Below are 26,300 nucleotides of genomic sequence, written 5' to 3'. Positions count from 1 at the left end.
TTTCTCCCTTAGACACTGTCACAGCAAAAGCCCTATCCCTCATTAGCAGTCAGGATGGCTGCTGTCCTCCTGTCACGAAAGAAGACGAGGAAAGGAGGGCAAGGAGAGGCAGGAGGAGAGAATTAAGGAGAAACAGACAGAGAGGAAAGAAAATGCAGTGTAAAACACACACACAGACACACACACACACACACATTCATCAAGGTTGTTGCCATAGCATTTGTTGCTCTGTTCCTCATTTTGCTGTTTGAAAGAGCGTTTCAGATGGGTGTTCTTCAGTTCAAACACTCGTCATATCTATCCAGCACGATGCGTCTTAATGAGTCTGTTTTATATTCTGCATGGTACTGGAGACCTAATAAAACGAGCGAGGAAAGCAGCTCAGTAGACTGATCGATGTGCAGTTGGATCTTCCATCCAATCATGGCTCTTTCAAATTATTTATCAGGGTTTGACCAGTCTAGCTACCTGTAGCCTTGTAATCGAAGCTGATCAGGTATAATGTGTTTAATGTACACACGCACACACACACACACACACACACACACACACACACACACACACACACACACACACACACACACACACACACACACACACACACACACACAGAAATGTGGCCACATATTTGAAAGAAGTTTCCTGATTATGTCTAAATTGAAAAATCACGCTCAGAAACACACAAATTGCAGCCGTGATGTGCTTAATGATCCAGGGATAAGTCTAATGTCTGGACTACTAATGAGAATATCCTTTTTTTTCTTTTTAAATATTACTTCAGTCTTTCAGATGTAGTGAAAGGCTACATCCTCTATGACTGTCTGACTGCCGTCTGCTGCTCATGTTCATGCATGCATGTCTTGGTGGCAGGGGAAGAGTGTGCTTTGCATTTTAACATCCCACCGCTCACTGCAGACATGTGCAAAATGCACAGTGTGCTATCATTTCTCTGTCTTTCTGATTGTCCGCTTGAAGACAGAGGCATCATCCTGTGTTAAATCCCTGAAGTGTTGAAACACAGCTCCTTAAAACGCAAACTTTATCTGCTTTAAAGCTCACACAGGCACATCCCGCCCTAAAAGACATAATTGAAAATCAATGTAACCACCGCCAGTGGAAAGCAGTCAGGATTGATTGAATTAATCAAGGCTCGACCTTGATGCAAATACACGTACGCGTGCAGAGTCAAACGAATCCACACCAAAAAGCTGTCTGGCTCCACAAAAAGCTGGCTTCTTGTGAATACGCCGAAAGAGGCTAAAAATACATTTTTCCCACATGCACTGTGCCATATAAAATATTTATAGTGAGTCCTAGTCTGCTAAGTATGGCAGAGATGCTACACAGAAAGAGAGGGAGGAGCTGCCAAAGCTCGCTGTAGCTTCCATCTCGGCGCCAGAGCTTACATAAGAGCTAACTGCAGTTTGAAAGAGAGGAGTAGAGGCTTTACCCTCTCTATCTGTATTTAACACACACACACACACACACACACACACACACACACACACACACACACACACACACACACACACACACACACACACACACACACACACACTTGTTTAAACAGAGAGTGACTGAAAAAGACAGACAGGAAGGCAGAGGACTGATTCTACAGGAATCTATTCTTGTCAGATCCCTTTTTATACACTACTATGCACGTCCTGATTTTGCCAAGCTTACAGTATGTGGGCGTAATTCGTCACCCAAGGCCAAATATAACAAGGGAAGAGAAACGTGTATGAGAAGCATCCAAAATCATAACTTGGACTTTGTCATTAGACAAGAACTAACAGACTTAAAAACTCCTTTGTCCCACACGCCATCAGACTGTTTAACTCCTCTCTGGAGGGGAGAGGGAGGGGAAACAGGAAACAGGAGGACAAAGGAGGGGGGAACAACTAAGCTGTAGTGCCTCTTCACCTCACTGTACAATACCTTGTGCAATACTTTTTGTAAATAGTCAACAGTGCAATAGACTCAATACTTGAAACGTGCAATTCACTTGTATTTTTATTTTTTATTCCTATTTATTCTATTTATCCCCTTTGTATATTTTATTTATATTTGTCTCTGTATTTATATATGTGTGTGTGTGTGTGTGTGTGTGTGTGTGTGTGTGTGTGTGTGTGTGTGTGTGTGTGTGTATATAACAATTCTGTAACTGTAACTTCGGTCGTTGCTGTGCTTTTTTTTGGAAGTCGAATTTCCCAGAGGAACCCACCCGAGGGATTAATAAAGTTCTATCTTATCTTATCTTATTACTACATTATTTACATTGTTACATATGGATAACATCAAATCCAGGTCCTAGCTTGTAGCCCTGCACAGCAGAATATGCTGCTCTTACACTGGAATGCAAATGCAGTATTCAGAGTAAAATATTGTAAATAATACATAAAACATACTTTAAAAGATATTCATTTACTAAGTCTGTATCTGTCAAAATGATGATGCACAAACTATGTTTCAATAACTTGCAGAATCACCTTTAACAGCAAGAACTCAACAATAGAAATGATTTTCTATTTACAGACATTCAATGATGCACAGCTCATCTTAAGTTTTCATTTGTATCAGTCTCTCACATCATTGTGGAGGAATTCTAGCCCACTTTTCTTTACGACATTGCTTCAGTTCGTCGAGGTTTGTGGGCGTTAGTTTGTGCACAGTTCTCTTAAGGTCCTCCAATCTGACGTTGACTGCTATATCGTAGCACCTCGATTCTTTTTTCTTTTTCAGTATTTCTTTTGTAGATTTGCCGCTGTGCTTGAGATTGATGTCCAGTTGTAAGATCCAAACTGGATCCAAGCTACAAAGCAAGCTGAAATCATCACTCCACCACCGCCGCGCTTGACAGCTGATGTGTTTGGTTTTCTCCAAACTTGCCCAAGAACACTTTGGCATGATGTGGATCGAAACACTGACCTTCTGATTAGTACACAACATGCTTTGCCTCTCACAGTGAACCAGCCTCAGCTATTAAATTAGTTATTTGAACATGAAACATTTACACTCTTTAGAATGCTCACCAGGACAAAACTGTATAATTTGTGCTCCTCAGGTTCTATTTCATTCAATAAAATTGTACAAATTGTCACTGTTAATATTTTTGTTCTTCCAGATGCATGTGCAATTATAATATTTAACTGTAATTAAAGGTAGGAAAGGTAGAACACTACAAAATTACCTGACGATTTACACCAATCTACTTAAGTGTGTCTATTGTCTGGACAATAATGGGCTCCCATGCCTCATGAAAGATTACTCGTCAGAAACCTGACATGCTGGAATTCATCTAAAATAAAAGACCAGTATGCAGCTAGAAAGCTTTACAGTAGAAAACCCTTTTCTCCATTAAAAAGTATTGAATTATTTCAGAACAAACAAACAAGCACAACATGAAGAAGTCGAGACTTTCTGCCTCAAAGAGCCAAAAATAGCTGAATCAATGACCTAAAGTGTTTTTCAGATGTCAGTTCAGAACAATCCAATCTCTGCTAATGTCCTTCTCATACTCTGCCATAATTATGTAAAACAATTGACACTGATATCGGCTGTCTCCTGCGCTTGTCAATGTCAGTCTGTGCAGATGGTCTCAGTTTGGACAACATTTATGCCATGACTAAACGTGTGTTCACACCGAACGCGATGGACGCGAATAAAACGCCCCAAACGCCCCTAATTTGACGCGTGCACATTCGCGTCTCAACGCGTGTCCAAGAAAAATCCATCGCGCGTCAAAATATGATATTTTGACACGCGTGAACCGGAAATGTGGGAGGAATAAGACAGGAATAAAAAGGACCCAGCTGCTCTCCAGAGCAGGAACAAGGCTGAGGAGGAAATGCTCCATTGGAGACTGGTGTGGCCTCTTCAGGGACACCAGGATGGCCAGCTCCACCGCCGATGGACCGTCCTGGGACCCGTCCCTCATCTGCCTCAGAGCCGTCCTCCCCTGTGGGCCTGTAAAACAGCACAAAACACAAAGAAATGAGAAGGCTGCTACTAGATTTTAATTTCAACATTGAAAAAAAAAACAAAACAAACAATAACAGGATATAATCAGATTGGTTGTAGATATTTAGTAAAGGTGATCACAAGGCAATCCCACCGACTAAAAAGGTATCAGTGCTTGCTGTACATACCTGTGGGTGCAGCAGCAGGAGCTCAGGGACTGGGGAGCCAGGAGAAGCAACAGGGGATGCTCTGCTGCAGAATCAGTTGGCTCTATCAATACAGTATTAAATGTTAACAGGTTGAATATAATAATCGTAGAGTAGACAGTTGTCCCTCATTTATTGCAGCAGGGGTTCTCAGAATAACTAGCCCCTGGCCACACACTTTATACACTTTTTTCCCCACACACATGAACATTGGTCACAGTTCTCACAATTGATTCTCAAAGTGCAAACCTTTGTAGATTGCAAAACGTAAAAGTATTATTATGCCGCGGTTTGTCTTCATCTGCCCGCCACTTTCGTGCGCCTTTTTCCCTCGCGGTGCAGGTGTGTATTTCCGAATGAGGCTCATAGTTATGGGTGTTTTTGTGCTGTTTTTTCTATTGGACGTGATGGTTATCAAAACCAAACGTGAAAAATTTGGCAAGCACAGGAGACACGACACGGAGCAGATTTGTCAATCAGGCTGCAGAATGCAGAATCCTATCCATACATCTGATACACTGACAGGGGAAACAAATCCATTATTTAACACCACATTACCAAGTGAAACACCAGTGTGTTGGACATGGAAGGATAATGTGTGCAGCCTGCATCAAATAAAATCCGATCTCCAGTGTCTCGGCACTGTAAAGCTTCATGGATGGAGCTGAGCATCACTGAATCTCGCTGTACCTCCTGCTATTTTTCCTCCTGCTGTGGAGGAGACGCCTTCTTCATCTTTTTTCCCCAAGAGATCATTACACCCTGTGGGAAACATGATCAACAGATAATATATAGTGTTTGATCTGTAAATCATTGATGCACTTCCAATAGTTCATACTTTTTGAAATCATGGATTGACTCACGTATGTTGAGGCAGAGGTGATCTATAATTCAAAACAGGCTTTTTGATGGCATCTCCCCGCAGATTTCTGCTCCTCTTCTTCTCTTTTCATTCTTCTAATTTCAGGCCCTTCCCTGCCTCTCTGGATCCTCTTGACAATAATGCCATCACTACTTCAGCAGCAAGTGTTTTTGTGCACGCTGATAGAGTTTGATGTACTGCCCATGTGCCTAATAGGGTGTATTTGTGTTCTCTCTCACATTCTGGGAAATTTACTCAGTACTGTGCGTCTGAGGATGGAGCAGAGGAAGTGGAAGAGGCACAAATCATATTTCATCTAATGATGCTAATATAATTGAGATAGAGATGAGAAGCCAAACCCCTACACTCCTGGCTGGGTGCCCTTGGATCACTGCTTAGCTAGATCGGATCAGCCTTAGGGACTGCGGCGACTGATTGTAAGAATTAGGGTAGGTTTGGTTGGACAGCATAGCCATCCCATCTTCTCTTATATCTCTTACTTCCTTTCTTGTTTGCAAGCCCCCCCCCCCCCCCCCCCTTTTTAAATCATGCCATGCCATTATGTCATTTGCCCTGGATAATCCTCTTTTCTGTTACTTTGAATAATCAAAATATACAGAATAAAGTTAGTGTTTTTTTAGTGTAACCCAAAATGAGTGACTGAGTCCATAAACTCATCAGAAAAGTGTTCACAGAGGTCAAGAATGAGGGCCGTCCCCATAGACTTCTAAATAACTGGAAGTCTTTTTGCAACCACAGCTATCGCCCCCCTAGTGGGCATGAAAACAAATGTGTGGGCTTCATTACTCAGACCCAGAAGCCAGGCCTATCTTTTATACCATCTATAGTATGGATCAGTCTAAAATCAGTGTGTCTAGTTAAAGAAAAAATATTTTCATGTCTGTTTATTTTATTGGACCATGAATTAAAGTTGACCTTTAACCCAGTTCTTAGCTTGACTCCACCACTGAATAATTTGGAAAAATACTATAAAAGTTTGCCCGAGGCAGAGAGTTGGTGCAGGTAGAGGCTGAAGTGTGAGCTTAGTGCCATTATATAAACCCTGTGTGGTACTTTGCAAACTCTGCAGGTCATGCACCTCTTGACTTTTCCCATATGGAAAAGAAATAGTAAAAACATATATGATTTGCTCATGAAAGTGGCCACTTGCATGAGTAAATCATATATAAATCATATAAGGCTTACATGATTTACTCATGAAAGTGGCCACTTTCTCATTACTTTCATATATTTTTTTAGTAAGTATATAAAACATACAAGTTTCATCATATAATTTTTCAAGGGATCTTATATGTGTTTTCACTCCTGTATGCTTTTCATACAAGTTTCATACAAGACAGGTAAAAACTTTATAAGATTTATATATATCTTTTCCATATGGGTTGTAACCCGTCACTTTGTGAGGTTGCTGCCACACTTGGGATAAAGAGACAACTGTGCTATCAGTCGGCTTTTATCCCTGTTTTAATTATAGATCAGAGAGATTCACAGATTATACAAAGGGAGATGTTTTAATGGTTTACGTGAAAAGGGAAAGACCATCCCTGAATCGAGGAGGGGGCCTAAGGGTACATCTGTCACCATCGTACAATGCTGTGATTGCAGCCATTCCCCAACTCTCTGTGAATGGTACTCATGGCCATTGATTAGTGGTCTTTGATCAGTGGTTGTTGATCAATGGTCATGATAATTTGCATAATTATGATGAAGGTGACCTCCCAGCCCATTGTTCCTCAGTGGGCTGGTTTCAGTCATTATGCAAATGTACTGTTTATAAGATTGGAGAAACCTGCAGTCAGCTGAGACTGAAGAAGTCACTTGGATGAGTGACGAAACGTTTCTCCCACTGAAAACGCTTCGTCCAGATGAACAGAATCAATCTTTTAGAGTTTTAATGGTTTGTTAACAGGAGTATTTGTCAAAAAAAATTGAAAAAATATGTTGGCTTCCCTCAAGTCAGAACAACTTGGAAAATCATCAAAACCAAAAAACAAAACCATACACGAGTCATCAAGTTGTTAAAGTTAGAGGCAAACACACTTTGATCAAAGTAAACTGGTGATAAAAAAATGTTTAATAGATGATCCAGATACTTCATATGAGTGTAATTTAAATAATTTAATATGTGGTATCAGGTTAGTTGCAGACCACACAGAGTGACTTAAAACACTCTGCAAAAGTCCCGAGTCTACCCTCATTTTTTTATATTCAACTTCCAAGCAGTCTTTAACAATGGTTTTCCGGGCTTTTTGAAGACTTGAAGGTCTGAAGAATTTCTTTGGACATGGGCTGCTTCTTCCCCCATTTTCAGTCCAGTCCTTGTACCTGATCATTTCCAGGTGAATATTTTTGTTTGTTTGTTGAATCATTTCCTTTTCTTTAGATGAATCTTTGAAAAATGCAAAACATAACAGGTATTCTTGTGCCAGCAGGATGATTCCCAAAAATCTATTAGCTGAAAACTTGAAATATGGTGTGTATGATGTGTCCGTTAAAAATTTGGGGAAATTGAACTGTAAATGGTAAATGGACTGGTTCTTATGTAACGCTCTTCTACTCAAGCACTCAAAGCACTTTATACACTTGACATGCCTCATTCACCCATAGTCATACAAGACATTTTTTCTACACCTATGTGCTTTCTATCTAGCATTCACAGTCCCACAAACACATCTGAGAGCAACACAGGGTTCAAACATAGGTTTGTCTTGCTTAAGGATACTTTGGCAGGCAGACTGGAGAGGCAGGGATCACACAACCAACCATGCATTTAGTAGATGACTGGTTATATCTCCTGAACTACAGCCAGATGGACTAAAGAAGAAGAATGAGTAGCAGGCCTAAAAAAACTATCTACAGCAGTGAACAGTATCTTAAAAAGATAGAGCAGGTCATCTACTAATGGGAAGGTTGGTGGTTTGATATAGTCTGCATGCCAAATATTCTTGGGCAAGATGCTAACCCCAAGCATAAGATAGAGTTCCAGATGGGATGGCTAAGTCAGGACTGTGTGAGATCGAGGAAAGTGCAGTTTACTGAGTATACACAGCCTCTTCAGTTACACCATCAGGAGTGTCTACTGGTACTTGTTAGGTTTTGTATTGTTGATTGTCATTTATGCTTAGAAATATCTACTTATATAGGCTTAGAGTTTTATAATTAGTTGTAGATTGGTAGAGGTTTGATCCTTAATAGTCTGTAAACTTTGTGCATTCCAGAGCACTCTGGGAGCATGGGAGAGGTCGTACCTTCTCTTATTGTTTTATGGTAGGATAAACGTATCTATATCTGTTTTAGTCTAAGTGCCTTTTGTTTAGATGAACTGCTGGACTTCCAGACCAGCAGGTTTAGGGAAGTCATTTATGGGGTCACACTCTGACCCCACACATACACACTTACCCAACGCACAGGCAAGGTACTCTTTGTGTGTATGTATACGTCGTATGTTAATGAACCTATGCATATTCATGTAACCTCAGTAAAAGAGCAGTGTTATGGGGGAGCGGACGAGAGCAACTGGGGTCAAGTGAAGGAACAGCGTTTGTCCGGTTCTCTCCCGTGCACGAGAAACATGAAGAACTTTGCCTACTTCGTGTCTTGCTTTGCTGTGTAATTAGATTGTCTTCAACGTTCCAGCGAATAGGTTCAAGCTACAAACCTATCATTAATAATGGGAGTGAAGTTATCAGATTAATGTCTGTGAAGGTTCTCAGTCATCCAGGTCATCATAGTCAAAGGAGCTTGCAAAGAAAAGCATCTGGACTTCTTTAAGTTGCTTGAAGACGTTTCACCTCTCATCTGAGAAGCTTCTTCAGTTCTAAGGTCAAATGGTGGAGAGTCCCAGATATAAACCTAGTGGGAGTTTCCCCCCACAGAGGGACAAAAGGACCCCCTGATGATCCTCTAATCGCCTGAGCCAAGGTGTGAAACTGGGTGTGGGTCCCAATCAGCCAGAGTTTCGGGTGTGTTCATTGTGAAACCTGGCCCCACCTTATCATGCGATTTCCTGAGGTCAGATGGCCCAGGATGTGAGTGGGCGTTAAGGCGTCTGGGAAGGGATCTCAAAACTGGATTATAGATGGCAGAGAGTTGGTGTCGTAAACCCCGCCTCTGTTCAAAGATGGTCGCTCACAGTGGACATAGATGGCTTCTTTCACTCCTCTTTCAAACCATCTGTCCTCTCTGTCCAAAATGTGAACATTGGCATCCTCAAAAGAGTGACCTTTGACCTTTAGATGCAGATGGACTGCTGAGTCTTGTCCTGTGGAGGTGGCTCTTCTGTGTTGTGCCATGTGCTTGTGAAGTGGCTGTTTGGTCTCTCCAATGTAGAGGTCTGGGCATTCCTCGCTGCACTGTGTGGGCTTCCGGTAAACTTCGATGTTGAGGTTGCCATTCTCTTCAATGTGCACAGCGCAGTCCAGGAAAGGCAGCTTCTCGGATGGGAGGTGAAACGTCTTCAAGCAACTTAAAGAAGTCCAGACGCTTCTCTTTGCAAGCTCCTTTGACTATCAGATTAATCTTAATCTTCTTTCTTTTTTCTTTCTCTCAAATTAGTCACATAATTCATAACCCTCAACTGATACAGCAGATCATAATTGTAGTTCTATTTAAGATTATTTCCAGGAAGCATTTTTGCAACACAGAAAATATCAACCAAACACAAATTTCCTTACTTTTTGTGCTTAGTTTGCATAGCTGCTACTTCTATTCCTATACTGGCCTGGAAATTGATTTCGTGTACACTGTAAAAACTGTGATTGGGGTTAATTAGAATCTAATAGGAGAGTAATAGTAATTATTACTCAGTAAAAACGTGTATGAGTAGTTTTAATCAAATCTAAGCAAAATTCAACAATTTTGAGATGTTCAGTTATTTAAATTTACACAGTTTTGTTTGGGGTAAATTCAGCAATGGTTTGTTGAGTAGATTTTAAAAAAAATGTTTGAGTACTAAAAAAATTTAAGAAATCTAATAGATTTAACTGATGAAAGCATTTTCATTTTAATCATTGAACACTTCCGCCCATAATCCTTTGTGCCACGTGCAGGACACACGCGCTTCATGAGTGGACATCTCCATTTTGTCAGAGGTAAGACTTCTTAATTTGTTCAAATATAAGACACGGTTTAAACAATAACGTATATCGGTTTTGAGTAAAGGTTTTAAACAGTATGATACGTCGAAATTTTATTAATAATCATCACTGTAATGATAGTATCGTATTTTTACACAAATGGCAGTTAGTGGACTGCTAGCACAAGGTCACTTTCCAAGCCTTCACGACTGTGTTACTGAACAGCTTTAACTAACCACATGTTTTACCGTATTAAAAAACATCAACGACATATTCCGATGAGTTTTAACGTCTTTCATCCACGTTTAAAAGTTCATGAAAATGTTTTGCGCTCAGTTGTGAGTGATTTTGTCAGCCACAGTCAGTTTTTCGAACTCCAGTTTCCAGCAATGGCGGCCGCTACTAAGTTTTAAAATTACTCTTAGTAATCTTTCTGGGTCACAAAATAAACTTTTAACATATTTTCAGGCGAGAAAGTAGTTGTGTAAACATCAAATATCTGCTCGGTTCATCAAGATATCGCATGTTTGCAAAAGTGCTTCGACGTTTTCGGAGCATCTGCTACCCACCAGCTCGATAGCAAGCCGGGAGCTCGAGGGTCACTGAAGCCGCTGAGAACGGCACAATTCCCGGCACATCATTTTCAGATCACCGCGGGGTTTCGCTACTCAGTTTAAACGTAATGTATAAGTCACTTAGACAACCTAAAAATGTTATTGTTTGGTTTTTTCGGTGTTTTATTTGTTCGTGAGTAAATCGGTTTGGCTGAGATTAAAGTTATTAGATTAGATTAGATAAAACAAAACTTTATTAATCCTCCGGGATTTTCACACAGCTGAATAAACGTCAAACAGAAAACTGATTAAACAAAAGTGTGAGACGGTCGAGAATTTACTCCAGCGTCCTGTTATATTTTAGATAGCAAGGAGCAGACGGCTGAGTTTATTAAACTCCACCGAGACAGCGGTGACGCTAATCAGAAGGCTAGACCGTCCAATTTCCCCAGCCGTTTACTTCCAGCCTACCCGACCTTCTGGGGACCCGGCCCACGTAGACCGCGAAGGCCGGGTCCTCAGGAGGATGCAGCCCATGAATTTGGACAAACTTTTAAGATATTTTCATGCGAGGTGCTGTGTAAACTTCAAATACCTGCTCGGTTTATCAAGACATCGCATATTTGCAAAAGTGCTCTAAAGGTTTGTGTTCGTTTAGAGGCGTTAAGTCAGTGTCAGTGAGTTTATATTTACTGTTAAGAGTAAATATCTCACCAGAAAATTTGTAGAATCATTATTAGAAAATAACAGTAAACATCCTTATATGTTTTGAAATGTGTTAATCTATTGGAATGACTGCGTGTGTTTGTGTAAATTTTTTATTTTGGAGACTGCTATTAATGATAATGTTGCTTTCCTTTCAGGTAATGGAAGATCCCTCAACTTAAATTCACCTGATCAGCATGTAGACTGTGCATTATAAAGTAAGTTGTGATAACATGTTATATTAAATTAAACTAATGGTTTTGAAATTGAAGCGGCATAAAATTACCAAGTTGACCCCACTTAATCTAACTTATTTGTTTTTGTAAAAACACTAAGTAGAAAATAATTGCTTATTATTTGTAGGATTTTTTTCTTCTTCTCTATAATCTCAACATCAAATGTGTATAGATACCCATGCTCTTACATTTGTCATGAAAAACTATTTAGATTCTTAGATATATATTTTTCCATCACTTTAGGACCTGGCAAATGGGATGGCAGTGTAAGATATGCAAATCTTTTTCAACAAACAAACAAACAACAAAATAAAACGACAACAACAAAAACTTGATAACATGTACATCTCCCAAGTATTTGTTATTTGCAACATTTGGTGTGTTGAAGTGTGCTTTTTGTTTTATAGTTTTATATCTCAACTATTGTATAAATGAAAAGTAATAACTAATTTTATTTAATTGAAGGGAAATTTAACTCTGCCCATTTACATTTTATTCTAGGTTGAACAAGATGGAGGCAAAGCTTCGTGTAATTATTGATGACCAAATCGAGAAGTTGGTTCTTCCATCAGGGATCCCACCAACATTGGAGGAGCTGCAGAGTGTTGTGAAGGATACTTTTGGGATTTCAAATGACTTCAGTCTTCAGTATTTTGACCCAGAATTCCAGGACTACTTCACTCTTCACAGAGCTGACCAGATAAAAGACAAAGACACTGTGAAGGTTGTTGGCATCACCCCAGTCATGCTAAGCTTGACTCCGGTTGATGACAGTTTTGGCGGCCCCTCTGGCCAACTGTCTGACTATGACTCCTCATATGCTGAGTCAGTTGTATCCAATGCAGACTCTGCTGCAACTACTTCTTCTCAGGACACCATTATTCTCAAAAGGCAGAAGACCACAGAACGTTGTGAGCCCTGGCCGAAACAGTTTCCCATTCCACAGTTTGCATATGAAACTGAGATGTACCTGGAAAGAGCCACTGAGGAGTATAAAAAGAATGGAAATCTTCTGCCCACCTCCAAAGTAAAGACTGATATTCTTGAGAAGTTGGCTGAAACTATATTTACATTTACGGCCTATCCTTCAAGTGCACAGGTTAGTTATGTTGCTGAGGCACTTGTGACAAAATACCCTTGTCTCAAGGAACCTGGCTCTTTCTCAGGTTATTATGGTTGGCAACAAAGCATCAAATACAAGATGGCCAATTATCGTACAAAACTTAGAGGGTTTGGTGTTCCTGAGTTGACATGCAATGCCATGAAACACAAGAGTCCAGGTGACCAGAAGTCTGCAAATAAAGTGAAAAAGCCTCGGAAAGCAGAGGTAAATTACCTTCCGCCATATCCAGCAGGTGAAGATGAGGACAGTCAAGAAGAAGAGAGAATTCAGTTGCTTACTGAAGTCAAGAAAAGAGACAACAACAAAGTGATAAAAGAAAAAATGGCTAAAACATTTGCACATAGACGACATGAAATTGTCAACCTGTCCCCCAGCATTGAAGACATCAAAGCCAGATGGCCAGCATTGTTTGAGGCATCTCATGTGAGTTCCAAATTCATTTTGGGTGGGCTTTTGGTTTTTTTTAATGTAATCTTTCAAACTTCAAATAATTTGAGGCTGCATCATGGTTTTTTTTGTCGTTCAGCTGCAGGATGAGTTCTACAGGATCACCCTGGTACACCTTGAACCCAAATTCATGTCCATGCTGGATGAGTACACTCCCAAACTGTTGGCCCTTTTCCATTCCAAGGGGGGAGCCATGGGATTGAAGTTGCAGGCTATCATAGCCAAGGTATTTTCCACTGACATTTCAGCTTGGAATTTTATTTAAAGAATTTTTTTGTCAAATTTCATTTGCATGGTGCACAGCTCCACTAATTTGTTTGCATGTTTTTGTCAGTGCAAGAGGACGCCAGGACGTCACTGATATAATTAACAACACAATTATGGGTTTCATGTTTTAATTGTATTTTAAATACATGTCTATTCTTAGTAAAAACAAACAAACAAAAAACAAACAAAAAAACACAAGTACAGGTATTGCTGGGTTTTTGTTTTGTCCCAAGAAGGAAAAACCCTTTCTGACGAACATAAACTAAATTAGATAAAAAACTAAAAGAATAAATTAATGTAATTTACTAAAACGACACATTTAAAGATTGAAGCTTACAAGCATGTTGACAATACCTCTGTGTTGACTGTCAGCACCCAGGCATGTGCATTAACATCAGCTAATTATCGCACATAATGTTCCATGTGATGATAATTTGATATTTAACAGTTTTTTTTAATACTGCCAATTCTCACAGTTTTGTCTTAATAAATGGTCACTTATCTGATGGTAATTTTTGGAATTCTTGCTCATTTTCAGTCACCAAGCAATCCTAGCAATGACATAACCAGAAATCTGGTTATTCGGTGCTTGATGGTGTACCTTGGGGAGTCCATTGATCAACTGATCAAAGAGTACAGTGTAAGTGTTGAAGTAGAAACATTATTCTGTTTTTGTTATTCATATGTGTTTGTCAAGTTTCAAATAATTTGAGGCATTATCATGTTCTATTTGTCATTCAGCTACAGGATGTGTCCAGGAAATATTTCATGTGTGCAACTACAGTCAGAAAACTCATGTGTTTGTTGTTTCAGGATGCTGATGAGGATGGTGTGTCACAAGATCTTTCTGAACAGAGGATGAAAATCTACAAAATCAAGGCTGTTGGATCTGAGGAGGATGACATTGTGCTGGAGGGTGTGAGAGTTATGCCTGCTCTGGGCAATTTTCCAAGAGCATGCGCAATGCTGGTTGAATTGACATATGCAGTCAATCTTGCCTATCCCAAAGAGCTAAAATACACCTTGGAAGTATTCCAGAAAACTTTCCTTGAACTGGATTGTGCTAAGCTCTCACCAAAAGTGAACAGCCTCAAGAACAAGTTATTGGCTTAAGTGAGGACTCTGAAAGAATGAAAGGGAAATAAGCTCACTGAAAACCTTTGGTTTGTCTTTGTTAGATGCAGCTATCTTTTCAGTTTTCAAAATAATTTCAACTTATTCATGTCTTACCCAAATGACCTGCAATGTGTCAGGCTGTATTTGTGCTCTTCATTTTAATGTTTGTTTTTTATTACCTACAAGTTTCTTAGGAATATTCTGTTTGAAAGGCAACAAATTGGAGGAATCACTAGTGAAGCTTTTCTTTGTTTATAGTGTATGTTACTATAAAACATTAGTTTAAAACAACTTTAAAATTTAACAGAAGTGCAGTCCTGTAGCTGTAGAAATGTTACTTCCTCTTACATGTGTCTTAGATTTTCTCAGGTTAAACATCCAAATTGGGATAAAAGGTTGATTTACATTATTGATATTCCATGTACATGAGTTAAAAAACCTTTGTTCTACAATTATATTGAGTGATTCAATTTAACAAAAGATTGACTAACTAAAGTTTTTGTTAGTCAATCATAAATAAGTAACAGAGATAAAGGAAACGGTAAAGGATATTCAAATTTCAGGTTCATGTTGATATTACAGTCTAATCTAAAGATTAATTTCTTTTTTACAAAACTGGTTTACATTCATGCAGTTTATGTTGCTGTTGCTCTGTACACAAAGCTGTGTGATAAACTGTTTATGACACTAAAACAAATTTACAGCAGAGGAATGTATTTAGGAGATCAGGAGATTGTTGATGAGAATTCAGTGTATACGAGCAGAAAAATGTTATATTATAAATTACTGTGTTTTATTTTCCACAATAAAACAAATTACTGTGTTGATGTTTTCTTTGTGAAATTGATTCATTTTACTCAGAAAATAAGTTAAATTCATTTCATTTTCTCTTATTATTCAGTCATTATTTTTAAGGTTTATTTGGAAAATTATTGAATCCAATTTGAGTTTTACTGAAAAAACAAGAAGATTTCATTTCTTTGTAATGGATATTTTAGGAAGTTTTTACTAAACATTTGCCAGATAGTTAGTAAATTCAAAGTAATTTTTCTCAGAGACTTATTTTATATCAATTATTTTTTTTGGTAAAGTTGGGCAATTTCAACCTTCAGTTTGAGATTTTGACCCTAAATCCAACACATATTTACAGTTTAATTCTATTAATATCTACTTTTGTTTTCTATTTGAATTTAATTAACATTTTCTCTACATTTTACATAAATCTTTTGAAATTAAAATCTACTTAATTATTTCAAGTGTCACTTTGTTGCCATAACTTTTTTAAGTAACCTCTAGTCACAGTTTTTACAGTGTATATATTTAGGTTACACTTATACATGAAGTATACATAAAAGAGCTTTAAATAAAACAGATAAAAGCCTTCTTCATACTGAGAAGCAAACTTTTTTTTTTCTAACATAACTATATTCCACTATCCTTATTGCAGCGATATATCCTCTTCTCCCACTTTATCATAAAGATTTATGTTCACACAGAAAAGCAAGGTAAACTAGTATGTGGCTGGACTGTTTCAGCAGTGTTACCATCACGAGAGAAACGAGAGAAGAATGGCGAAAGCTTGCCGTAAGGTCATAATGATGGTGAAGACGGCAGCACTAAACTGGCTGATACAGTCAAAGATGAAGAGCTGACCGCATTGCACTGCACCCATAAGCCTAAACAAAGCTGTGACACCACCCATATAAAACAGCTTATCACTGTGTCCTTCCTCCTATTAAAATCTCATTCAGACGAGTTAAACCATGAAAACAGCTGCAGCGTCCAGATTTTCATGGTGTTACTTTAGCTTGTTGCACGCTGCCTTTACAAATAACACAAACACCCCTCTCTCTCTTTCTCCTTTTTGTTTTGTCTCCGAGCTTGGCTGAGGTTGTTTTGAATGTTTTCTGTGTCAAGGTAACCTTCAGGGGATTCAGTCTTCTTGTCTCGCGGCTGAATAATGAATGTTTTTGTCTTTTTGTTTTTGTCACTCAAGCAGGAGTGCGCTCAAACACATACACGTACATTTTGGACGTTCGCGGTGTTAACTAATCAGAAAATTAAGCTCCTTTGCTCGCCTCTGTGTCCTCAGAGTATTCAGCATCGTGTCATCAATATTGTGCGAGCTCTCTCTGATCTGTGCGCTCCAATGTGTTTCCCTCAGACTAATGAGCAGTGGGGAAATATCAACCAGACAAAAACAAGAGAGCTGAGGGATCAATTAACCACTATATGTCAGTAACGATGATAGCAGTGTGTGAGTATAAGGCATATATGTGCTCATTTAGTTCTTGTCAATTTGCATAAATCAGCAGGTGTGATTTCATTTTTTGTGCTCTTGCACATCATGTGACAATTTGACACTTTGGGTTTTGTGTAATGCAAACCCCATGTTGGCAGGTCAAGCAGTGGATTGTTGGTTTCCTGTATGTCTGGATTTATGTTGGTGTTTTGTAGCCAGAAGTGGCCATATTTGGATGAAAAGATCACACAGACAAACATCCATGCTAATTAGTGTTTGGCATCAAAGTACTACCAGAATTCTGTGAAAATGTGTGGAACGGTCTGAAGGCAATATTACCTTGCATTAAAATGCTCCAGAAGGTACCAAGAGGTCCACTTTAGTGACTTCAATGAGCTGAGGTGAGACCTGGCAGACAGCTGTTTGGCAAGGGTGCCAATCAAAGTGGCCCTAAATATAAGCCTTATCAAGACACACGATACTGAGTTTTAATGAAATGCACCCATATGCAGTTGTTACAAAGGGTGAAATTAGACATTATAAAAAATGAAATCTTGCTTGTGTCAGGCCTCTAAACATGTTTTGCAATATTGTAAAGTTGGGCATTTTAAAAAGGGAGCTATGGGGTCTAATTTGGTTTTGGAGCTAACCTCTAAGCTTCAACTAAAAACAGGAAAGAAATAAGGAAAAAAAAAAGTTTCAGTTTTTTTCATACACGTTTGGTCCGATTACAATCAGGACTCGAAATCTAATGTTGCGTTTTTATAAATTCATACTTTACGTCATTATTCTGTTGATGGAGAATTGGCCTGCAGCTGAGACAGATCTAGGGTATTTCACTACAGATCACCTTGATAATGTACAAATTTTAGTGTGCTCTGCAGTTATTCAGGGCACCGTGTTCAACGCACAGGAATGCATTGTGGTTTCTGGAAGCATCATTGTTTGTCAATGTGCATTTTTCCTCTATGCTGTCCACTTTTATTGAGAAAGCATTTGTAACATGATCTTGGAAGTTATTTTGTATCTTTTGTTTTTTTCTTTTTCCACCAATCAAATTCTCACCCTGCTCAGTCTGGGGTCAGTTTTAATTTTATGGATATATCCAGGTTCACTAAGATCCGTGAAATGGCCTTTTATACTTCAGCTTGAACTTACTCCTCATTTCCTCAGATACCTCTCTGTTCTTTTTCTTGTACACAAAAACATATAGATACGCATGAAAAAAGATAGTTTCAGGAAAATTAAATATCAGTCTTTTCATTTCATAAATCACAATTGTTTTGATTTTCATATGTTTCATTAATTTCATCATCCCTCTGCAAATGCTATGTTTAGTTCACAGCATTTGTTTCACATGTCATTTGACGTAAATAGCTCACACGTAACTTAATGACATGACAAAGTTTTGTTTGACTCTGTCATGGTCCTGGGTCGGTGACCCAGCGCTTTTAGTTTGTTATCATTTTCTAGATGATTGTTTAAGTTCTGTGTTATTTTCGATCTGCCTCTGAGTCTGCGTCTGTATCTGTCTGTCTATGGCAGGGGTGCCCAATCCCGGTCCTCGAGAGCTACCGTCCTGCAGCTTTTAGATGCATCCCTACTCCAACACAGCTGAATCAAATGAATGGCTTGTTATCAGGCCTTTGCCAAACACGATGGCATGCTGAAGAGGTAATCAAACCATTTGATTCAGCTGTGTTGGAGTAGGGATGCATCTAAAAGCTGCAGGACGGTAGCTCTCGAGGACCGGGATTGGGCACCCCTGGTCTATGGTGTCTCCCCATCTGTTTGTGAATCTGTCTGTTTAGTTCAATGTCTTGTCTGGTTCCATGTATCTGAGTTTCCTGTTTTATTGTGAAGGTCCGTGTCATATGTGAGTGTTCAGTTTACGTTTCCCCTGTCCCGTCAGCCCAGATTCCTCCCAGCTGTGTTGCCCTCCTGTCTCTCATCCCCTGATTACTGGTGTGTGTATTTAAGCCCTGTGTGTTCTCCTGCCTGTTGCCGGTTCGTCTGTGTTCCTCCGTGTCAGTCTGTGTAACTCCGTGTCAGTCTGTTACCCTGTGTTCCACGGTGTCCTGTTCCTCGTCTGCGTCTCTCTGCTATTCATCATCAGTTGTCATATGCTCCCAGGTCTGTTATTTTTAGTTCTCCCAGTTTAGGTGTCTTTAGTTGTTTGTTATGCCCCACTGTTTGTTTGCCACTACACCTCTGTAAATAAAACCACCGGTATCTCATCCACTGCCTGCATCTTGGGTCCTCCTTCTAAATCCACACGGCTCGCCTCGGCAGCCGTGACAGTACGAACCGGCCACTATGGACCCAGCAGCATTCAACCCGCCCAAGGAGCTCCGGGAGGACATTGTTTACTCCATGGACAAATTAATCAACGCGTGGCTGGAGCACGAGGGGAGAGAATTTCGCCAAGCCGTGGCTAATCGGCTACAGCGCTTGGTTTCTGGTCTCCCCTGGCTGCTCAGCTCACTTCACCCGCTCGCACAGAATTTCATTCTGAATGGACTCCGTCTTCACCCCCCGGCTGCTACCACCCACCCTGCAGCTCATGCTTCACTGCCCAGTCCGACAGAGGATGTTCTGCCCGGCCCGTCAACCCAGCCTTCGAGTGGGAAACGGCGCTCACGCTGCCGACGCTCCTCGCCACAGTCGGACCTGGGGATTTCCGAGCAGCCAGCTGTGGTGAGTGGACAGGACAGTATTATTGGTCTGAACTGTGGGACCGTTTACTCAGGGGTGATGTTCTGTACGGCACAGGACAAAAACTGTTTATCGCCAGAAGCTCAGTTAGCCGCCCGGCCAGAAGCTCAGTTAGCCGCCCGGCCAGAAGCTCAGTTAGCCGCCCGGCCAGAAGCTCAGTTAGCCACCTCCGCCACATTCAGCCTCACAATCCATAGCTCAATTACAGTCACAGCCAGACTTATTACAAACCCTGTTACAATCCATGGCCCAGTCAGTAGCCCGGTTAGCAGAAGAATCATTAGCTTTATCCTCAGTTCAGCCTCCTGTTCAGCAGTCACCAGCCCTGCATCCTGTGTCAGTTGCTCCACCACCTGTTCAGCCATCACCTTCACCTACTCCTCCTGTACAGCAAGCCATGTCAGTCCAACCCATAACGGACAGTTCAACAACTCCGTACTCTAAGCAGAGAGACAAACCCAAGAACAATGTCAACATTCCTCAAAGGCTGGCCAGTTCTGAGACTGAGATGCACTCCAGGGCCTCCCCAGAGGCTGGGTTTCAGCCCCCATCAGACTCTGGACCCCTGGAGTTTAAGAAGCCAGCTGAGAACTGCACCCAGCTGTCGCTGCCTGAGCAGGGTCAATGCTCTGCGCAGCTGCAGGCCGCTATGTGTTTGCCAGAGGCCCGTGTGCCTGCTGGTCCTGTTCTGTCCATGCCAGAGGCCCGTGTGCCTGCTGGTTCTGTTGCGTTCCTGCCAGAGGCCCGTGTGCCTGCTGGTTCTGTTGCGTTCCTGCCAGAGGCCCGGGTGCCTGCTGGTTCTGTTGCGTTCCTGCCAGAGGCCCGTGTGCCTGCTGGTTCTGTTGCGTTCCTGCCAGAGGCCCGGGTGCCTGCTGGTTCTGTTGCGTTCCTGCCAGAGGCCCGGGTGCCTGCTGGTTCTGAGACTGTTTTTGCTGGGGGGCCCGAGGAGCCCGTCCAGCCTTCTGCCTCGTCAGCTGGGGGGCCCGAGGAGCCCGTCCAGCCATCAGCTGCAGTCTCATCACCAGCTGCAGTCTCATCACCAGCTGCAGCCTCATCACCCTCGCCTGCTGCAGCCTCATCACCCTCGCCTGCTGCAGCCTCATCACCCTCGCTTGCTGCGGCCTCAGAGTCTTCGGCCTCGCCTGGTCCGGTTCCAGCATCCTCATCAGCATCGCCTGGTCCAGCCACTGCTTCATCCTCGTCTGGTCCGGCTCCAGCATCCTCATCAGCTTCGCCTGGTCCGGCTCCAGCATCCTCATCAGCTGCTTCGCCTGGTCCGGCCTCCGCTTCAGCATCCTCTTCAGCCTCTTCGCCTGGTCCGGCCTCCGCTTCAGCATCCTCTTCAGCCTCTTCGCCTGGTCCGGCCTCCGCTTCAGCATCCTCTTCAGCCTCTTCGCCTGGTCCGGCCTCCGCTTCAGCATCCGCTTCAGCCTCTTCGCCTGGTCCGGCCTCCGCTTCAGCATCCGCTTCAGCCTCTTCGCCTGGTCCGGCCTCCGCTTCAGCATCCGCTTCAGCCTCTTCGCCTGGTCCGGCCTCCGCTTCAGCATCCGCTTCAGCCTCTTCGCCTGGTCCGGCCTCCGCATCCTCATCATCCTCGTCTGGTCAAGCCTCCGTGTCTTCATCCTCTTCAGCATCGCCTGGTCCAACTTCAGCTTCAGCATCAGCATCGCCTGGTCCAGCTTCCGCTTCAGCGTCCTCATCAGCTTCGTCTGGTCCAGCCTCCGCTTCCGCCCCGTCTGGTCCAGCCTCCGCTTCGCCTGGGGCTGCAGGGGCCACGCAGCCTTCAGGTCCCCTACTACCACCTCCCCATCGTCGGTCATCTGCCAGGCCGCTTGTTGGGCATCTCCGCCACCGTGGACGCCCTCCTGAACGCCGCCACTGCCTTCCGCGTGGCCGGCCTCCGGACTTGTTTCCACGCCGCCGTTGCCGTCCGCACGGTCGGCCCCCAGAACTGTTTCCACGCCGCCGTTGCCGTCCGCACGGTCGGCCCCCAGAACTGTTTCCACGCCACTGCCTACTGCGTGGCCGGCATCCGGACCTGCCCCGTTGCCATTCGCATGGTCGGCCTCCTGAACTTGACCATCTGGGCCTTTTTGGACTCTGTCCTTCCGTCCTGGGCCCCCTCCGCCCGCCCTGGTCGGGTTGTTTTCTGTTTTATTTTGGTCCGTTTTTTCGTTTCTGCTGGGCTGTCTGGTGCCAGCCCTTGAGAGGGGGGGGGGGGTACTGTCATGGTCCTGGGTCGGTGACCCAGCGCTTTTAGTTTGTTATCATTTTCTAGATGATTGTTTAAGTTCTGTGTTATTTTCGATCTGCCTCTGAGTCTGCGTCTGTATCTGTCTGTCTGTGGTGTCTCCCCATCTGTTTGTGAATCTGTCTGTTTAGTTCAATGTCTTGTCTGGTTCCATGTATCTGAGTTTCCTGTTTTATTGTGAAGGTCCGTGTCATATGTGAGTGTTCAGTTTACATTTCCCCTGTCCCGTCAGCCCAGATTCCTCCCAGCTGTGTTGCCCTCCTGTCTCTCATCCCCTGATTACTGGTGTGTGTATTTAAGCCCTGTGTGTTCTCCTGCCTGTTGCCGGTTCGTCTGTGTTCCTCCGTGTCAGTCTGTGTAACTCCGTGTCAGTCTGTTACCCTGTGTTCCACGGTGTCCTGTTCCTCGTCTGCGTCTCTCTGCTATTCATCATCCGTTGTCATATGCTCCCAGGTCTGTTATTTTTAGTTCTCCCAGTTTAGGTGTCTTTAGTTGTTTGTTATGCCCCACTGTTTGTTTGCCACTACACCTCTGTAAATAAAACCACCGGTATCTCATCCACTGCCTGCATCTTGGGTCCTCCTTCTAAATCCACACGGCTCGCCTCGGCAGCCGTGACAGACTCACTGCTAAATATGGAATAAATAACTGGCTGGTATGACTGATTCCACTTATATCTATCATAAGAATCCAGAATCCTCAAACTCAAAAAGCTAACTTGAATTCAACAATCATACATTTTACACCTGTGCTTTCTCTGGTCTGTCTGTCATGAGAAAAGTTAGTGCAGGTACATCAAAAGAAAGTCACCTTGGCTGTATCCCAATTCAGGGTCTGCAGTAGGGGTGGGTTTTTATAATCGATTCATCGATTAAAATCGATTCTGGCTTGGATAACGTAAAATCGATTCATTAAAATCCTGAATCGATTTTTTTTTAATATAAATTTATTTTGCCCGAAATGCCAGAATCTCTGGTGACATCTCACAAAATTTCAAGAACCACCAAACTAGGGCTGGGTATCGTCACTGATTTCTAGAATCGATTCAATTCCGATTCACAAGGTCCCGAATCGATTCGATCCACGATTCGATTTAATTCGATTCGATTTAAATCTGGGAAATTTTGACAGTCAGAGATATAATTCAGATCAGGACATTTACATATTTTTGTATCTATAAAAAGGAAGCTGACACTCTCAAGACTTTATCCAAGGTGTGAGCATCACAGCAGATGCCTTTGTGTCAAAGTAGCTGAAGATAAAACACAGAAAAACATGTAGGTGATTTTCCTGGCCTGGGATTTTATAAAAATATTCTGCAGTACATCAAAAACGAAAGAAAACCATTAATTAATCAACATTGCCTCTGACGTTACAGCGGTTTTATTAGACACACGGCTAAGCATTTTGCATTTTGAATAATTTTAAAAAGTTTCAATTTGTTCAGTATTGAACAGCAGAAATGAGGTTTTCTTTTCGGAAGAATGTAAAAGGGGAAAAAACAGCGGCCGACAGCGCTGTAAGCAACAGTAGACTTGTGTAACAAGCAAGCGAATAATGAAGAAAGCGAAACTGTTCGAGAGAGGAGGGGGGGGGGGAGAGAGGGAGAGAGAGAGAGCTGCGCATCGCAATGGAAGCAAAACAGTAAAAGAGTGAATTCATGACAATGTTTATGTGAAGCGTTTGGATCTTCTTTTGCTGCTGATTCGGTCAATATTGTTTGGAGAGAGATCAAACTAACAGCTTTAGAATCAGCGCATAAAGGGCGTGAACACAAAGCGCGGACCCGGATCAGCGAGCTGTCGGCTTTCAGCCCCGACTGTGAGAAAGGCGACATCTAACTGATTCTGATCCGCGGGTCGCGCTGTGTGTTTAAGTCTATGTGCAGAATCCCTGTACCTGCTCTCATTTACTGTTTGGTGGTTCTTGAAATTTTGTGAGATGTCACCAGAGATTCTGGCATTTCGGACAAAATAAATTTATATTAAAAAATCGATTCAGGATTTTAATGAATCGATTTTAATCGATGAATCGATTATAAAAACCCACCCCTACACCAAACAGTTAAGACAGTAAATGAGAGCAGGTACACGGATTCTGCACATAGACTTAAACACACAGCGCGACCCGCGGATCAGAATCAGTGAGATGTCGCCTTTCTCACGGTCGGGGCTGAAAGCCGACAGCTCGCTGATTCTGATCTGTCGGCGGGTCCGCGCTTTGTGTTCACGCCCTTTATGAGCCGATTCTAAAGCTGTTAGTTTGATCTCTCTCCAAACAATATTGACCGAACCAGCAGCAGAAGAAGATCCAAACGCTTCACATAAACATCGTCATGAATTCACTCTGACTTTTACTGTTTTGCTTCCACCGCGATGCACAGCTCTCTCTCTCTCTCTCTCTCTGTACTTCAAGAACAGTTTCCCTTTCTTCATTATTCGCTTGCTTGTTACACAAATGGTAAATGGTAAATGGCCTGTATTTATATAGCGCTTTTCTAGTCCCTAAGGACCCCAAAGCGCTTTACATATCCAGTCATCCACCCATTCACGCACACATTCACACACTGGTGATGGTAAGCTACATTGTAGCCACAGCCACCCTGAGGCACACTGACAAGTCTACTGTTGTTTACAGCGCTGTCAGCCGCTGTTTTTTTCCCTTTTACATTCTTCCGAAAAGAAAACCTCATTTCTGCTGTTCAATACTGAACAAATTTAAACTTTTTAAAATTATTCAAAATGCAAAACGCTTAACCGTGTCTCTAATAAAACCGCTGTAACTTCAGAGGTAATGTTCATATGTTGATTAATGGTTTTCTTTCGTTTTTGATGTACTGCAGAATATTTTTATAAAATCCCAGGCCAGGAAAATCACCTTCATGTTTTTCTGTGTTTTATCCTCAGCTGCTTTGACACAAAAGCATCTGCTGTGACGCTCACACCTTTGATAAAGTCTTGCGAGTGTCAGCTTCCTTTTTATTGATACAAAAATATGTAAATGTACTGATCTGAATTATAATATTTCTGACTGTCAAAATTTCCCAGATTTAAATCGAATCGAATCGAATTAAATCGAATTAAATCGAATCGTGGATCGAATCGATTCGGGACCTTGTGAATCGGAATTGAATCGATTCTAGAAATCAGTGACGATACCCAGCCCTAGTCTGCAGCCTTAAAGGCCGCATTTTAAGACCGATTACGTCACAGCGACGCAACGAAGGCTGTCCCAATTTGAAGGCTGCTCGAAATGCGGCCCTCAAATGCGTCCTTCATTTCCCTGAATTTCAAGGACGTGGCGGTGTAGACTTCGTGGCCCAACATATCCCAGAATGCATAGCGTAGCGGTGGGTGTGGATAATTTTGCTGAAAAAAACGGTGGAAGAGGGGCACCCGAAGAGTAAACTTTAAGTAAGTACTGAATATTATGTCATTTATTTATGTGCAAATGTTTAATAACGAAGAACATTAAAACATTACTGTTCGCCACATGTCTGCAAAGTTGGCCCTTGAGGATCGTTGAGGCTGCATACTTTGAGGCTGCAGACCCTGAATTGGGATACAGCCATAGTTTAGTTAGCTGTGTGAACTCACATACTTCCATAGTTAAGATAATATTTCTAAATGTATAAATGCTAACGACTATGGCTACTCTCTGTATGATTACTACAATATGCAGTAAAAAAGCCAAGCGTGAAAGGCTATACACTTTTAATGGTAACCTCAGCTGCTACTATCTTGTCTACGTAGTGGAAATAGAGAGACCGCCAACCAATTTTCAGATGCAGCAGAAAGAAACATCTTCCTGCTGCATCTGGTACCGAAGCTAGCTAGCAAGCTAACAGTGACAAGCCTGTTTTCTGTTGTTGAAGGTACAACCACACATTACACTGGGTTGGGTGTTTTTGTATTAAAATTATCATCTTCATTGTGGACAAAGTGAGCATCATGTGCAGTTAAAGGCTTGGCAAGTTGCAAATTTTCCCGAAAATCAACTAACTAGCATGACAGTCAAAGTTCTGGTAATTGCAAAATTTGCTATGTTTGATTTGAAGCTCTACATAGTCAAAATACACCATACATGGTGTAGTACATAAAATCTACTGAAATAAGTATCTGAATTGAAATACACCATGAATATTTATATAAAATTTGTGGAATAAATATTTTGAAAAAGAGTTGAAATCAGCTAAAATGAGTAACATTTCCTGTTTGTTTGAACTAGTTGTGCTGTATTATTTATTGATTATTGCAATAGATCAGCTGTTTTACATGGGGTTTTAACTCACTCTTTTTAATTAATGTCTTTGCTCTGCTTAGCTGTGCTTTCTACGTTCTTTGTAAGAGAAAGTAAACGTGAACACACCAAAGATAGGAATGCTATTATTTTATCACTGCTAAGAAAACGTGGCTGCACAGCTACGATAGGTAGAGTACAAGAGGTCAAACCCAGGCAGCAAAATTGTAATGATAAGCAAATTAGGTCTGATTTTACGGTTAATTTGAATTTGGCTAACA

At 41.7% G+C, this 26,300-nt stretch overlaps 1 protein-coding gene across 1 annotated transcript; it reads left to right on the top strand.

The window, feature by feature from the left end:
- Positions 1–11,479: 11,479 nt before the first annotated feature.
- Positions 11,480–13,550, top strand: LOC113014309 (uncharacterized). Its single transcript, XM_026155742.1, has 4 exons — positions 11,480–11,601; positions 12,121–13,165; positions 13,269–13,415; positions 13,524–13,550. Exons 2-4 carry the CDS (start codon positions 12,131–12,133, stop codon positions 13,548–13,550), a joined length of 1,209 nt encoding a protein of 402 aa, XP_026011527.1. The 5' UTR covers positions 11,480–11,601; positions 12,121–12,130.
- The last annotated feature ends 12,750 nt before the right edge of the window (positions 13,551–26,300 follow it).

This window comes from Astatotilapia calliptera, chromosome 22, assembly GCF_900246225.1.
Source record: "Astatotilapia calliptera chromosome 22, fAstCal1.2, whole genome shotgun sequence".
NCBI classification, from domain to species: domain Eukaryota; kingdom Metazoa; phylum Chordata; class Actinopteri; order Cichliformes; family Cichlidae; genus Astatotilapia; species Astatotilapia calliptera.
Note: the sequence above shows the minus strand (reverse complement) of the source record. Positions and strands in the feature narration are given on the sequence as shown.

Coding starts and splice junctions, on each gene's coding strand:
- LOC113014309 (XM_026155742.1), top strand. CDS start 12,131: ATGGAGGCAAAGCTTCGTGTAATTATTGATGACCAAATCGAGAAGTTG. Junction 13,166..13,268: donor CATTGTTTGAGGCATCTCAT/GTGAGTTCCAAA, acceptor TTTGTCGTTCAG/CTGCAGGATGAGTTCTACAG. Junction 13,416..13,523: donor TGCAGGCTATCATAGCCAAG/GTATTTTCCACT, acceptor TGTTTTTGTCAG/TGCAAGAGGACGCCAGGACG.